Raw genomic sequence first — 16,519 nt, 5'->3', positions numbered from 1 at the left:
CTTCAAAGAGCAACACAGGCTCAAGATATGGAAGAAGAATGACCACCATCTGATTCAAAGCTTTATTTATCACAGTATACTGGGCCCACTCCAAACACAGAAAGGAGGAAGAAGAAACCTCACAAAATTATAGACTAAAGCCTTATCATATATGCTAATAGAGTGAGCATAGCAGGATAACTGAGAAAGCCAAAGAATACCAGAAAGATGTCAATCTGTGCTTTTTTGACTACAGAAAAGCCTTTGATTGCGTCGATCATGTCAAGTTGTTGAATATCTTAGGAAAATGGATGTAGCAGAACATCTCATTGTTCTCATGAGAAACCTATCCACAGGACAGGAAGCCACAGCCCTGATGGAACATGGGGAAACAGACTGGTTCCAGATCAGCAGAGGAGTAAGACAAGGCTGTATACCTTTTCCTCCTTTATTCAATTTATATGCTGGACATATACTGAGAGAAGCTGGATTGGAAGAAGATGAGAGTGGTTTTAAAGTTGGAGGAAGAAATATCAATAACCTGTGCCACGCTGATGACACCACTCTGATAGCTGAGAGCGCAGATGATCTGCAAGCTCTAGTAGTGAAAGTCAAGGAGCACAGTGAAAACATGGGACCACAACTAAATGTAAAAAAGACTAAATTAAATCAACAGGTACAGCTACCAGCCTCAGAACTGACAATGAAGACATTGATGTGGTAGCAGATAGCTTCTGCCTTTTAGGATTGACTGTGAACAGTAAAGGCTCCAGTATTCAAGAAATACACCACAGACTAGCACTTGGTAGGGTTGTAATGAAGGCCTTGGAAAGGATATTTAGGTGTCGTGACATGTCTATACCTACAAAGATTAGAATTACTCGGACAATGTTTTTCCCCATGATACTCTATGGATGCGAAAGCTGGACTTTGAAGAAGCAAGACAGAAAAAGCATTGACGCTTTTGAACTTTGGTGCTGTAGAAGACTTTTGAGGATACCATGAACAGCCAGGAAAACAAACAAATGGGTCATAGAACATATCAATCCAGAATTTTCACCTGAGGCACAAATGACCAGGCTCTAACTATCATACTTCGGACACATTATGCAAAGATCCAGCTCCCTTGAGAAGTCCATAATGCTGGGAAATGTTGAAGGCAAGAGAAGAAGACGACGACCAGCAGCAAGGTGGATGGACTCGATTACGACAGCAATGTACTGAGAGACCTTAAAGGCCAAGTTGAAGACAAATCATCCTGGAGAGAATCTATCTATGTGGTCACTAAGGATCAACACCTACTTGATGGCACTTAATCAATCAATCAAATAGAGTGAGTGAAAGACACACCAATACATCATTGTCCATCTTCCAACCAGCATTGACCAATCATGGTTAACAAACAAGATACATTTCTTCAGAGCTACTATGCATGCTTGGCCTTGTACTACAGTAAGGCCATTGTACATTGTTCAAAATCTGCACCTGCAGCATCATAACGAATACCAGACAGTAAGGGAGCGAGGCCTAGGCTGCATACTTTGGTTCAAGTCTCACTCGTTGATTTCCCCCCAACCAGAGGCGTAACGACAGGGGGGCAGGGGGGGCATGTGCCCCGGGCGCCACTTGAGGTGGGGGCGCACAATGCCACTGATCGCCCCGCCCCCAGCGCCCCCCACACCCAAATTTTAGTTTTTGGCACCACTGCACCACTGCGTTTTGGCTCGGGTGCCTCCCGTTCCTCTGCTGCACTGCCTCACCCTGCTGCTGCATATTATTGGCTTAGCCGGGACAGAGCTAGCACTCCCCCCGCCCCCGCCCCCGCCAGAGAGAATGTCTGCTGAGTCGGCTGGTTTCATTCTCTCTCTCTGCTTGGGAGCTGGGCTGCACAACTTCATTGTCTCTGCAATAAAGCATGTGAGGTGACTGCTTTGGGTGTTCTTGGGAGGGGGGGGTCTTCCATCGCGGGGTGGTGGGTCGCCAGTGGCTGGAGTTGAGGTGTGTGTTGTTGAGTAGTGGTGTTTAAAAAAAAAATCTTTAAAATTTACTGGGGGGGGGGGAGGTGGTTGTATAGTTCTTCAACAGTAACTTTGGGAGTGTGGGATGAGAGGTGGCGGAAGCGCAGCAGCCTAGACTCCCACCCACCCAGACTAGCTTGAAAGATCTTTGAGGAAACTGTTGGAGCCAAAGGTTGACGTGGCCACCGCTCAGCGGGACTTCTCGTTCTGACTGGAAGGAGCCTTCCTTCCCCTCAGGCAGCATGGCTGAATTGTGCTTCCAGCGCTGCCTTCCCCAGCTAGGGACTTCCAAACAAATGTAAAGCAAAGGGTGCTGAGGGAACGGCTGGTGGTTGGGGCGTGCGCTCATCCCTTCTCGAAGGAGCCTTCCTCTCTCGCACACTGTGATTTATCTATCCTAATAATTTCCCCACCAACTTTAAGTATTTGACCATTCTTTTTTACTTCTCTCCTGGAGGCACTAATTGAAACTTGTTCCTAAATCTTTTTATTTGCTTTCACTCTTCTCCTAGCTATAACCCTGCATGTGTGCAGCCAATTACCTCTGCTCCCCACGCCCTTTTAAGAGAATAGTTGACTCCCCTTCCCCTCCTCTCTTTCACTCAGCCGCTACTTGTCTTAAGAAGACACAGCAGCTCTTACAATGAAACTGTAAAGACTTAAAGCTCTTATCTCGCTTAGTTCTCGGTGTGTTGTTTGTTTTCTCAACCATGGCTGCAGGAAGATAATGAATGGAATGGAGTTTAAAGCATTGATTGGGAAGTATAAGGTGCTGTGTGTGTGTGCGTGGGAGAGAGAGAGAGAGAGCGAGCAAGAGAGAGCGGGGCTTAAAACGAGAGAGAGTTGATCCTTCACAAAGTTTAATTATTTGTCTGATTTTGTAGTTTGAAACAGGAAATAACATGGATTTAGCAAGCTTAAGAGCTACTCTGAGCACATTAAAAGCATTGTGCATTATTAGAATATTTCAGCCTTTCAAGAAATGTCCTGTTTAGGGGTTATGTGTTTTCCCTCCACCCACCCTCTTCAAAATACTGCCATTAATTAAGAGGCTGCTGGAATGAAACAAGAACGGGGAGAGGTAGAGAAACCCTTGTGAAGTTTATACATATATTACAGTTTATGTTTAAGTTCAGCATTGATGAACTCCTATACACCAGTTGTAAATAATTTACTTGTAATAAATCCAATTCTCTACAGATGGACTTACATTCAGGTAATATGTTTAGAAGGATTGTAAGATTATAGCATCTGGATTTCTTATTGATTTTTTCTTCCAGACAAAGTTAAGCAATTTTAAGAAGCATTTATTTCAGAGGGAGAGAACTAAGAACATGTTTAGTCACCTCACCACCCTAAATTTAATTAACTCAAAAGCTGCTTCATTTTGCCTAGACCTAGTTTGCCCCTAAAGCTGCAATGGGCACTTCTTAAATGCTGCATCCAAACATGTAGGATTCAGCATTCTACTAAGCTTACACAAACAAAGAGAAAAATCACAACTTCACGAGCAACCCAATCCTGTGCCTATCTACTCAGAAGTAAGTGCCACTGGGTTCAGGGAACTTGCTTCCAAGTCAAGGAGCATAGAATTGCAGCCTTACAGTAGTCAGCTCTATCAATGGCTACTAGTCTGAGGGCTTTAGGCCACCTTCAGCCTCAGGGGCAAGGAAGGTGCAATTATAATGTTCATGTAGTAGTGCCATAATTTGTTAATTAAAAGATTGATGAGCTTGACTTGTATTTTTGAGCTGATATTATGGTGAAGTTATCTGAAAGATGGGTGTCAGATGTTTGGACAGGGGGTGCAATTTCAGTGCTTGCCCTAGGCGCTATTTTCCCTAGATAAGCCCCTGCCCCCAACACAGGGCCAACTGCAAATCCTTGCTTGCTATACTTTGGAAGAAAAAAAAACCCAAGCTGTGAAGGGATGAGCGGAGTTCAAAAGCACTAATATCCAGGGAGGAAGAAAGGTGGGATGGGAGAGACAACCCATTTTGACAGAAGGTGGGTGAACACAAATAGCCACACCCCTGGAAGAGGAAGAGGGAGTTCTAGGTGGGGTGTGTGTGTGCAAGGAGTGGAAAGCAGCAGGAGCTTCATCCTTTCCCAACTGATCCCAACTCCCCCCCGCCTGCTCCTGGTCCTGCAAGCAACTCCCACTGCAGCTGTCAAGGACAAAGTGCTCATCCCCAAAGAGAAGAGGATCTATCAGCACTGCCACAAAGAGCATCTCTGGGAGCTCTTTCCCTGTGCATAGGGAAAATACTACATGGTTCTGTTGTGCAGTCCAACTTAGCCATGTTTACTTGGAAGTAAGCCCCACTGACTTTAATGGGGTTAATCCTCAAAGTCGTGTGCAGCTTAAGCTGGGCTCCTCTTTGTGTGTGGGGAACTATAATATGCTAACCAAACACATGTGTGAAGGACTGAACATGCACAGTTGGTTGCTTTTGCTTTTAAATTTACAAATGTGTTGATGTCTCTTGTCTCCAGCTCCTGCTAATTTCCTGAGGCTTCCTTGAGTTCCTTCACTGAAAGCCAGTGCAGTGTGATGCTTAGTGTGTTGTTCCAGGACCGAAGAGATCTGAGTTCAATCCTCCATCTGCCATGAAACTCACTGGGTGACTCTGGGCCATTCATTTATCTCTCACCTTGACCTACCTCACAGGGTCGCTGTTGAGGATAAACATAACGCTTTGTGCACTGCTGTGGGCTCTTGGGAGGAAGAACGGGATATACATATATAAATATGGAGCAGAGTAGATTTCTTGCATGTTCTTTCCCAAATAATATGATATGGTAGCAGGGTGTCTGTAGGAAGCAGTAAGGCACTTAATAATACAGCAAAAAGTAGTTCCACACATCAATGGCCCAAGTACTGTGGGGTCCCTCATCAGATTCCGCTTTACAGGCATAGTCCCCTCTAACCGCAGAAGTGGTTCAACCCAGTGCACCTCAGGCCAAGCTTGGTTTTATCACGGACTGAACCATCTCTAGTTCAGTCAGCAGTCAACCATCCTGGTTAGCGAAATGGTTCACCTTGAACCAATTCATGCACATCCCTAGTCATAACCAGGTACTTTCCTAAAGTACATGAAGAAAAGGAAGACTTATGCTAATAGCATCTCAGATTGGGTGAGGGGGTATACTCATATGGGAAATACATGATTTTATTAGAGCCATGCTGGACAAAGAAATGCCAATTGCGGGGGGGGGATATATTAAGTGAATATATTAAGAATCAGGTACCGTGTTCAGTTTTCATCATTAAATGCTCCTTTGTATTTAGATCAGGTCTCAGAACAATGATGTAGCATTTGGGAAGAAAGATGCAACCCAGTAATCCCAGGCTGGAGGCCAAGATGGAAAAGACCTGCACAGCCACCATGTATTTCCCCTTGGTGCTCAGGTAGGAGGGCACAAAGGACACCCACACACTGCAAAAGACCAACATGCTGAAGGTGATCAGCTTGGCCTCGTTGAAGGATCCAGGCAGCTTCCTGGCTAGGAAAGCCACCGTGAAAGAGATGGCCGCCAGGAAGCCCATGTAGCCAAGGGCAGTGTAAAACATGGCGACAGACCCTTCGTTGCATTGCAGGGTGATCTGCCCAGCCTGGGAGTGCATGTCAGCCTCTGGGAAGGGGGGAGAGATGCCCAGCCAGATAGCACAAATGCCCACTTGGACAATGGAACAGGACAAGACAATGGAGTTGGCCAGACTCTTCCCCAGCCATTTCCTCATCCTGTTCCCTGGCTTGGTGGCCATGAATGCCACCACCACAGTGATGGTTTTGGCCAACACACAAGAGATGGAAAATGAGAAGATGATGCTGAAGGCAGTTTGTCGTAGGAAGCAGCTCACCTTCTGGGGCTGACCAATGAACAGAAAGGAGGACCAAAAGGAGAGGAGGAGGGAAACCAGGAGCATGTAGGAGAGGTCACGGTTGTTGGCTTTGACGACTGGAGTGTCTAAATATTTAATGAAGATTCCTAAAACAAGTGCTGTGCATAATGAAAAGAACAGTGCAAGGCAAGCTAGGGTGATCCCCAAAGGTTTTTCATAGGATAGGAAAGTTACAACTTTGGGGACACATTGATCTTGGTCCTTGTTTGGATGCTGATCTTCTGGACACTTGTTACAATCGTCTGAATCTGAAAGGCATAAGAGTGACTTCAGTGTTCCTCTGGCATCTGTTGTTGTTGTTGTTTATTCGATTTCTATACCGCCCTTCCAAAGATGGCTCAGGGAGGTTTACACAGAGAAATAACAAACAAATAAGATGGAATAACATCCAATCTGTCATCTATTATATCCCATGCAAGATACATTTGAGGAGTGAGAACTTAGATGCTGCAAAAGTCAGATGAGACAAATATGGGGAAGTGATGAACTATAAATATGAGGGGGAGGGGTCAAATTTATCCAAAAGAGGACATGCTCTTCATGCGGAAGGTGTGGAGTTCAGTCCTTGAGATCAAAGCTCCTGGGCAATGAGCCTGAACATCCACTCCAAGGTTTCCTGAGTTTCCAACCAACAGTACTTCTATCTTGTCTCGATTAAGTTTCTGTTTGTTCACCTTCATGCACACCAAAACTGACCCCAGGCACTGATTTATTGTTTATTTGCTTGTTTGTTATAATTTATATAGCATGCCAAACTTGCATCTCTGAATGGTTTACAACAACATAAAACAAACATTAAAACATTAAAACAAAAAAATGATTTAAAACCACAATTCTAGTTTAAAAAGCTTGGGTGAATAAATACATCTTTAAAGAATTTTTAAGAGCTGTCAGAGATGAGGAGGCTCTTACTTCAGCAGAGAGTGCATTCTAAAATCTTGGGGTAGCAACAGGTATGGTCTGTCCCTGAGTAATCACCAAATGAGCTGGTGGCAGCTGCAGACAGATCTCTCTGGATTATATCAATGGACAATGGGGTTCATAGTGTTTGTTATTTCTCTGTGTAAACCGCCCTGAGCCATTTTTTGAAGGGTGGTATAGAAATCGAATCAATAATAATAATAAATAATAGTGAAAAATATGATCTCTGAAATACCCTGGGCCTAAGCTCTTTAGGGCTTCATAGGTTATAACCAGCACCTTGTATTTTGCCCAGAAACATATTGGTAGCCTAGCCAGTGTAGATTCTTTTAATATAGGAGTAATATGGTCTCTTTGAGATGACCTGGAGAGCAACCTGACTGCCACATTTTCACCAACTGCAGGTTCCAAACGACATACAAAGGCAGCCCCACATAGAGTGCATTGCAGTAGTCAAATATGGAGGTTACCAGCATATGTACTACTGTACACCTGTACTACTGTGCCCAATTCTTAATAGGCACCCCTTTCCCCATTGTCGCCTACCTTCCTGAGTTGAGATGGTCCCTCCCTTGCATGGAGCACAATCATAGCAGCAAACTGGCTCTCCTTCTTTCATCACCTTGACGTATCCAGGGCAGCAGCTTTCTGTACATCTGGAATGAGGCAGGGTCTAAGCATAAGGAAAAGAAGCACTGAGCACAATGTGTTCAGAGTTTTTGTCTGTGGAAGGGAGCTGGAAAAGAGACCTCTAGTTCTAAGCCTGGTTTTATCCGCGAATGATGCCAGGCCTTCTATTTTGAGGGCAGTAATTATGACACATAGCTGCATGGAAGAGACATCTCTTTGGTGCTTTTTCTGTTCTAAAATTCAAGGGCAGGGCAGAAAAGGGAAAGACTGGAGACTTGATGCAACAATAAGGAAAGGGGAAAGGGACAATTACGGTGAATGAAGAACTAAGGGTGTGCACAAAATGGATTTTGCATTTTGTTTTGAGCTTGAAACAAAATGCAAACTGTTTGAAATGTTTCATTGAAACAGCATCAGAGCTGGCTGTTTCAATGAAACAGACTCGAAATGTTTCAAATGTTTCAGCCATAGGGAACAATGGGGCACTCGAAACACCCCATTGTTCCCCATGGGTAATTCCTAGGGACACCAAAGTAGGCTGGGTGATAGGGCATGATGGGTGCTACTGACCACCCAACACAAAAAATAAAGGGGTACGCGGGCAATATTTAACATTTTTTTAAACTTTCCCATCCAAAAAAACCAAAGGGAGGGAGCTCGGCTGTCATGCATGCATGGGGAAAGCTCAAAAAAATTGATAAATATCACCCGTTTGCCCTTTTCTTTTCTGGGTTGGGTGGTAGGTAGCACCTATCATGCCATACCACCCAACCCACTTTGGTGTGCTGAGGTGGTACCCATGGGGAACAATTGGGTGTCCCCCATTGTTTCCTATGGCTGGAACAAGCAGAGTGCACAATTTTGCAACCCTGCCTTGAAAAACACTCAAGAAGCACACAGTAGAAGGGAACCTGTCCCTCCCAACACAGAACACACATTTCAAAGACAGTCCAAAAATGTCCAAAAAAGACTCACTATCCCAGAATCCACTGCCAGCCACACTGCTTGTGCTGCAGTAACATTGCTGGCACAAGTTGCTCTCTCTCTCACAATTATGACTCCTTCCGTTACTTCCTAGCATTGCAACAGCTGCTACAGCAGCACCCTTACTTAGCAGCAAGTATAGCCATAAGCACAACTAGAGCAACTTGAATGAGCACACCTTGCAATGCAGATTGCAGAGCAGACCAGAGCAGTGAGTGAAGCACAAGTTAGACTCAAGGCCGGACATGGAGCTCATCACAGCAGTCACCAAGAAATATTACACACGCAAAACGGCAAATGCGGTTCAATGTTGGCAAGTGTAATGTGATATATATTAGGGCAAAAAAAACCCAACTTCACATATACTCTGATGGGATTTGAGCTGTGAGTAACTGACCAGGAGAAGGATCTTGGGGTCATGGTGAACAGCTCGTTGAAAGTGTTGACTCCAATGTGTGGCAGCTGTGAAAAAGGTCAATTCCATGCTAGGGATCATTAGGAAGGTGGTTGAAAATAAAATTGGTAATATTATAATGCACTTATACAAAACTATGGTGCCACCACACTTGGAGTACTGTGTACAATTCTGGTCACCACATCTAAAAAAGGACATTGTAGAACTGGAAAAGGTGCAGAAGAGGGCAACCAAGAGGATCGGGGCCTAGAGCACCTTCCTTATGAGACAAGGCTACAACATCTTTTTAGATTAGAAAAAAGAGAACTGAGGAGAGACATGCTAGAGGTCTATAAAATTATGCATGGTCAGTGGCGGATTCAAGGAGAGGCAGTGTAAGCATTTGCCTATGGTGGCAAAATTTGAGGAAACTCCTCAAATTTTGCTGCCCCTCTCTGAGATAGAGGCAGCTGCAGCGAGGGTGGGGGGTGAGGAGAAGGTTCTCCCTTTGCTCACTGATGTTGTCTCTGGGGGTGGCAGTAGAAGCAGGGAGGGTGTGGGGGCGAGGAGGAGCCTCTCTGAAGCTGCTGCCACTGCCGTGCCCCATCCCACCCTCCCTCCCTGGGTAAATATTTAGGTAAAGGGAAACTCACCCCTCCTCGCTCCCCCCTCCAGTTACTGCTGCCGCCACACAGAAGGTTTTTTGACAATGCAAAAGTGGTGGATTTTCTCCTCACCCCCTCCCAACCTCACTGCAGCAGCTGCCGCAGCCTGAGCAAAGAGGGAAAGTTTCCCCTCGCCCTCCACCCGCCCCACTTCCTGCAACCTACTGCCGCCACTGCACAACAGTTTCATTTTTTTAAGGTAAAGGGGCAGCCAAAGCCTTTTTGCCTGGAGGTGGCAAAAAGGCTAATCCACCCATGTGCATGGTGTGGACAAAGTGGAGAGGGATAAGTTTTTCTCCCTCTCACATAACACTAGAATGATGGGTCATCCCATGAAACTGATTGCCAAGACATTTAGGACTCATAAAAGGAAGTATTTTTCACACAGTGCATAATTAACCCATGGAATTCTCTGCCACAAGATGTAAGAAGGTTTGAATTGCACAGTGATGTGTGATTGAAATTTATATGCATAAGTGTCCATTGTTACATACAACACACTTCTGCATCCTGGTTATTTTTATCTATCTAACTATCTATCTATCTATCTATCTATCTATCTATCTATCTAATTTGTACACCGCCCCAAACATTCGTCTCTGGGCGTCTCCAATTTCGATCGAAGGAAGTCTTCTACCCTTTTATGGATTCCTTGACAGTACCTGTTAGCCATGCTGGCATTCTCCTGGACTTAGTAGTACCTTTCCTCCTTTGGTGTATACAATCTAAGTGGGCTTCTAGTATTGTGGTTTTGTGTAAACTCCATGCATTCTGGAGCGAAGTGACTCTCCTGATTTTGCCTTTCAGCTTTCTTTTCATCATACTCCTCATTTTGGAGAAGTTTCCTCTTCTGAAATTCAAAATGTCTGTGTTAGACTTCCTTGCTAATTCACCCGTGATGCTCACGTGGTGTTGTCACATTGCTCTTTTAGTTGCCAGGTGAAGACCTTTTTATTCATTCAGGCTTTTCAATACTGATTTTTTAAATAAACATTTTAAAATGTTTTGCACTGTATTTTGTATTTTCTATTGTAATTTCTTTATTTTGCGTTCTGTGTTTTAATTAGATTCTTTTATTCTTGTGAGCTGCCCAGAGAACAATTGATGATAATGATGATGATGATGGTGATGATGATGTAGCAGTAGCAGTAGAAATTGTTATTATCCACACCCATTTCAAGGATTGTTACACTCTGGCCCTGCTACATGTTCATATTTCATGGTGTGGGACAAAGTGTGCCTTCTGCTGCCTGAAACATCAGACCTCAGTTTCTTCAGCTATCAGATGAAGTGATCGCTCTCAAGCAGTAGCGGCCAGTGGGGGTGGTGGCAAGAGGCACCATTAAGCATACATTAGTAGCTGCTTACCTCCGCTCTTGATGTATGGCAAATTAGATGTAGTAACGCACAGCTTTACTTAGGCTACGTCATTCTGCTTAACTAGTCTCAGGGCTTCGCCTTGCAGAAAAGCCCTGTCAGTAGATTTCACTACTGTTATTCCTGTTGTTTTCCTTTCCCCAAAAGTCAGAGGAACCACAGTGAGATAAGGATGGAACAGACTGGCTGTCTGCTTGCACAACGGCAGCAGCCTTGGCCAGTCACGGGTGACCACAACAATCTGCCTCTTCTATGCAGCTGCTTTCTGAAGAATAATTTAGAGTATAAATGTATTGCTTTCTGTAATGAGTCTTTGTCCTGCTTTGAGCACGAGCCAAGCAGCACCTTTACTACTTAAGAGTAAATAAAGCTTTGATCTTAAGTCCTCTCGTCTGGGCTGATTATTGGGCACCATCCGCCCAGGAACGAACCTCCTCTATTGGGGTCAAGGGTACCCCAATACATCAAGTGGTGCCGTGGCTTGGATGTGGGGTGCAGTTAGGGACCCCACTGGGCGGTGCGACCCCTCCGGGGCTCTCGCTGGGTGAAAAGGCATGCCAACTGCTGGGGAGTTTCCCGGGTCCTTTTTCACAGGCAGAGCAGCTCCCGAGTGGCCACCACAAGTGTGAGGAGTCCAGAGAGCCGGATCACTGGGTGCAGTCCGGCCGGCGGGATGGGAAGAAGCGCGCAAGGGTTAGAGTCTCAGTTTGCAAGGATTAGGGTGAGTGTTGCACAATCTTAGACGCTATAGTCCAGGTGCACAGGGTAGGTCAGGGTCCCACTTGTTTAAAGTCCCACTCATTGGGTTTGTCCAGGGCTGCTCGGCTTCGGCCCTTCTGGGGAGCAGCTGGGGGGCCTGGTTAGTCCCACCTGCTGGGTTAAAGTCCCAAGCCCCACATAGTGATGGGGAAAGCTCAGAGCGAATCAAGGGGGGAGTCATACACCCCGTTGGAATGTGTTTTAAAGAACTGGCAGGTTCTTATGGGCGGCGACCCGTTGAGGAAGACGAAAATGATTAATTTTTGTCCATGGACTACCAAAATATTTTGCACCTGCTTTTGTTTTGTACCCAGATGGGTAAATATGAAGAGCATCAATATGCTCAGAGTTTTGTGGAGTTGTGGTCTCGAGACAAGCTGATGAAGGGTTGTGGGTACTGGAAGACCACATTGGCCGCCGTTGGCAAGGTACCTGCCAGCCCACTGAAAAGATCTCTACCATATGTTTTACTATCGGAAGGTTGTTCTATTCTAACTGGGAAGTTTGTTATATGTTGTTTCGAAGCTCAAACAGCTGCTTGTTGCTTTAGCTGAGTGAAAGGGGGGAGCAAGGGTGAAAGCGCACGCCGCTCCTCCAGTTTTTTGTTTTGTTTTGTTATTGCTTGATTAGCTATTTGGAGTACTATGAAAACTTAACCTCAGCTCTTTCTTCACTTATTCTGCTGTGATTGTCATCAAGCACTGCTTAGGAGAGAGAAAGGTTTGTAAGTGAAAAAAGGAATTTTGAATGGAATGTATTGCTATGTGGTTTGAAGTTTGAAGGACAACCGGGAAGTCTTTATTTAAACAGAATGAAATGTATGTAGTGTGGGTTGAAAGGTTGGATTTGGCATGTTGGAGATTTATAGACACTGTGGTCAAGAGGAAAGGTTTTGGCTTGGATGATACATGGAAAAGGAATGAAATGCAACAGTGTCTTAAGGACTGCGATCTGAGATGGGTCGGGAAAAGAATGTTGATTTATAGACCATTTTCTGGTCTAGAAAACTGTGTTTTCTGGGGATTTTGTGTGTGTGTTCCGCTTGACTGGATAACTTGCTCATGGGTAAACATGCTTAGATGAATTAACATTTATTAAATTGTTAAATAAGACCACAGTTTTATTTTGTTTAAATGCAGTTGAAGTATGTAGCTGTTCATTTTGTTATGTTTTCTAAATGGTATTTAATTGTATCACTAAACGTGGACTTCCCTGCTTCTTATCGAAGTGTTTGTTTGAATGCTAACTGTGCTTGATGTTAATTCCAGGGGAGCTGTGTATGTGTGTGTGTTTCTAAAATGGTATTTAATTGTATCACTAACATGTGAACTTTTCTACCTCCCATCTAAAACTTTGTTTAAATATTGACTGTGTCTTATGTTAATACCAGGGGAGCTGTGTATGTGTGTGTATGTTTCTAATGGGAGCCCAGATATGCTCCAGTATAAATTTTGTTCCTGAGAACTTTATTTCTGTTAAGTTCTGTGTGGGATTCCACATTTTGTTAAAATGAAGAGAGTATTCTGCCATTCATCTTGGTACTGATGGGACTTTTGTTATATATGTGAAAGTGTTTTAGTGACTTGCTATTATTTCTGTAAATTGTTACAATTTGGAACTTGCCCTGAGATTAAATTCCTAAGGTATAGTTAGTCGCCGTGGTCTTAGCAACAGAAGGAACTCTCGCAGCACCCCAGTCTTGGCCAGAAACAGGTTCTGAATGACAGTTTTCCTTCTTTGTGGGTCTTCCTCCTTCTGCGAAAGGGGAGAATGCTGCTAAATGGCTGGGTTGCAATGTATATGCAGAAGAAAGGGCGAGTTCTGTCTACTCCATTCTCCCAATGTCAGACTGCGTGTGTCCTCCTTGTCACTCAGAATGCACTTGTTTTTGTCAGATGTAATCTTACACTGTAGTATTGGCTTTTAGTAACTTCTTTATTGCAAACCTGTGATACTTTCTTGAGCTAAAGGGAGACTGGGGAAAAGCTTTGTATAAATATATACTTTTAATTGTCTTTACGTTTTCTGTATGGCCTATGGCTGTAATAAAATTGCTTGAGTGTAAGTGTATAGATACACCAAGCAGGTATATCTCCTTGGCAAGGGAAAGGGGGGGCTCTTAGGTTCCTCTAACTTTGTTTAAGTTGTTTTGGGTTTGTTTTTTTTTTTGTTTTTTTTTACATAGACTGTACATGGAAAAGCGTCTCCAACATGGGGTCGGTCAGATTCAGAGAGCCAATGGTGGCCTATGACCAGAGTGTAGTCTCCCCACTCCAAATATTGAGTGAGAAGGAAGATCTCTGAACAGCAACTTGTTGTTCTAAGTGGAGTTATTGTTTTATATCTTCGCAATATGTATGAAATATTTCTACTAATTGTTTTTGATGTAAACTGAGAGTATTATCAATGGGTCTGAGGCTTCAAAATATATAAATTTGTCCTACCGCCAGCCCTGCTTTGCTTTCACAGGGAACTTTAGGATTCTAGATTTTTTATACCAAGTAGCAGAGAGTTCCAAAGGACTGGTTTGCATATTACCTGGAAAACCTCCCAGTTTGAAAGGCATCAAGTTTTTTGTGTGTTGTCGTAAAACCCATACCCTGTTTTCACAGCTCCTGACTAGAGATTAGATAATAACTTGTGTTTATCACAGGCTTCACTCCTCTGCAAGACTATGGACATTTTTAGCAATAGCACTTACATTTATATACCGCTCTATAGCCAGAGCTCTCTAAGCGGTTTACAATGATTTAGCATATTGCCCCCAACATTCTGGGTACTCATTTTACTGACCTCAGAAGGAGGGAAGGCTGAGTCAACCTTGAACCCCTGGTCAGGATCGAACTTGTAACCTTCTGGTTACAGGGCGGCAGTTTTACCACTGTGCCACCAGGGGCTCTATTTTTCTTGATGATATCTTTTAATAAGGAAGCCTGTTTGTTTCATGAGACTCTAGACCTCGCGAAAGAGATTTTGATTCTATTTCAACAAGGTATGGTATTTTGCTTGGGGGCAAGGACTGTTTCTTTTATGTAGGTTTTTATGAGGATATTGTTGCCCTACCAAGCTTACTAGTGATGAGGTTGAAGACGGAGAGCTGGAACACTATCTACACATGGCTTAGATGGGGACAGTGAGAATCCCAAAGGGCCAGATGTCACTGATGAATCTTTTATGGAGAATGAGGTCAGATACACTGGATGGAGATCGATTGCCCTGACGGAGGTCTGTAAGTATGTAGGCAGCCAGCGTGGAGGTTAGAGTGCTAGGCTAGGACCGGGAGGACCCAAGTCTGGATCCTCATTCGACCATGACACTTGCTGGGTGACACTGGACCAGCCACTTAAACTGCCTGGTCTGCCTTGGAGGATTGTTGTGAAAAGAAATAAGGCTTATGTAGTACACTGCTTTGGACCTTTCAGAAGAACAGCTGGATATAAGAGAGACTCTATGAGGCTACAGGGGAATGGGACTATCAGTAGTTCCACCCAAAAGGCCATTGTGACATTCAAGCGCTAGAATTTCTGTTGTGGCCTCTCGAGTGATAAGGCTATGTATGACCTCTCAGATTTTAATGGTTTCTCAGTCACAAACCCACAAGGGGGGAAGAATGTGAACATCGTTATTGTTTTCCCTTTTGGTTTTTATTGTTTTTGCCTCCTGCTCAGGATTGCTCATTGGGTGAAGCCTTTTCTACCTGTGGCATAGCCACAGCAGTTGTCACAAGCCACAAATGAGGACACTATCCCCTGTTTTGGACTTTAAGGGGGGGGATTGGAAATTCATGCGTCTATCTTTTATTGCTAAAATAAGCAGGATTGTCTTGAACTGTCTTTCCTGAGAGGGATGTCTTTCTGTTAAAGACCAAAGCAATGGTCAAGTGAAAGGGAAGGGAGCCTTCAGAGGACAGCAGTCCTGGCCCAGAAGGACCGGCAGTGTGACAGGCCAGGCTAACCATCATCAGCAACAGCGGCTGCCTGAGGGGGGGTTCCCCATCTATATTCCCAGTCCAGGCCAATGATGACGGAACATCCATTGGCTGCCCTGTTTTGGGTTCGGGGGAAAGGCCATGATGCAGGTTTCTTGTTCCTGATCCTCATGCATCCCGGAGTGCTGTAGTTAATGATGTCAAACATCTGATGGAAATGTAATGATGCCAAATATCTGATTTGATGCCAAATATCTGAGGAAGGCCTGTATACCTGTACACCTGGAGAACGCCTGGATGAATAAGTTTTTGAAGAAACACTTGACATGTTTGGCTTTGGAGCTTAATTGGAACTGGGTTAGAGCATTGCCATTGGCTCTATATCGTACACGTCTGACCCTTTTGCCCCTTTTGAAGTGTTCTATGGGCGGGTAGTTCACATTTCAATTGTCACGAACGACATTGACTTGACTGTAAGGGGGGATGATGCACAGCAGGCGTATGTACAGGAACTGGTGCAGAGACTTGCTACCGGATTCACCACCAGAGCCTGTGTCCCCAACCGACTGCTGGACAGCCTCTACGTGTACAGTTCCAGAGACAAACCAGTCTGGGGAGCTTTAATATCTATAACTGTGGGGTTGGGAATAGCTCTTGCAGCACGCCAGTACCTGTATTTCTTGTAAGATGGCCTCACATAAATATACACAGATATTGGTTTGGGTGCCCCAACCCAGTTGGGGTAGGAGAAGGCAAGATATCTGTTGAATTCCTGAATATCCCTGAATTCCAGGTGGAGAGCTGGCTCCACATGCATATTGTGCCCACACCTGGCTTTTTGGCACTATGAATGGGGAGTTTGTCCCTGCAAAGGCTGATTATGGGCCTCCTCAGGAGGAGTGTCAAGGGGCACAGCTGAATGTGGGGAAGTATTTCCCTCTGCATGATGGAGAACAT

General features: G+C 44.5%; 1 protein-coding gene across 1 annotated transcript in view; it reads right to left on the bottom strand.

The window, feature by feature from the left end:
- Positions 1–5,241: 5,241 nt before the first annotated feature.
- The window catches only part of LOC128343951 (vomeronasal type-2 receptor 26-like), a 42,059-nt gene continuing 30,781 nt past the window's right edge, over positions 5,242–16,519 (bottom strand). Inside the window, exons 4-5 of the mRNA XM_053293389.1 lie at positions 7,372–7,498; positions 5,242–6,152 (exon numbers count right to left, since the gene is read on the bottom strand). Of these exons, the coding sequence (XP_053149364.1) occupies positions 5,242–6,152; positions 7,372–7,498 (1,038 nt within the window). The remainder of the gene's footprint in view (positions 6,153–7,371; positions 7,499–16,519) is intronic.

The sequence above is a fragment of the Hemicordylus capensis genome, chromosome 2 (genome assembly GCF_027244095.1).
Source record: "Hemicordylus capensis ecotype Gifberg chromosome 2, rHemCap1.1.pri, whole genome shotgun sequence".
In the NCBI taxonomy this organism is placed as follows: domain Eukaryota; kingdom Metazoa; phylum Chordata; class Lepidosauria; order Squamata; family Cordylidae; genus Hemicordylus; species Hemicordylus capensis.
Note: the sequence above shows the minus strand (reverse complement) of the source record. Positions and strands in the feature narration are given on the sequence as shown.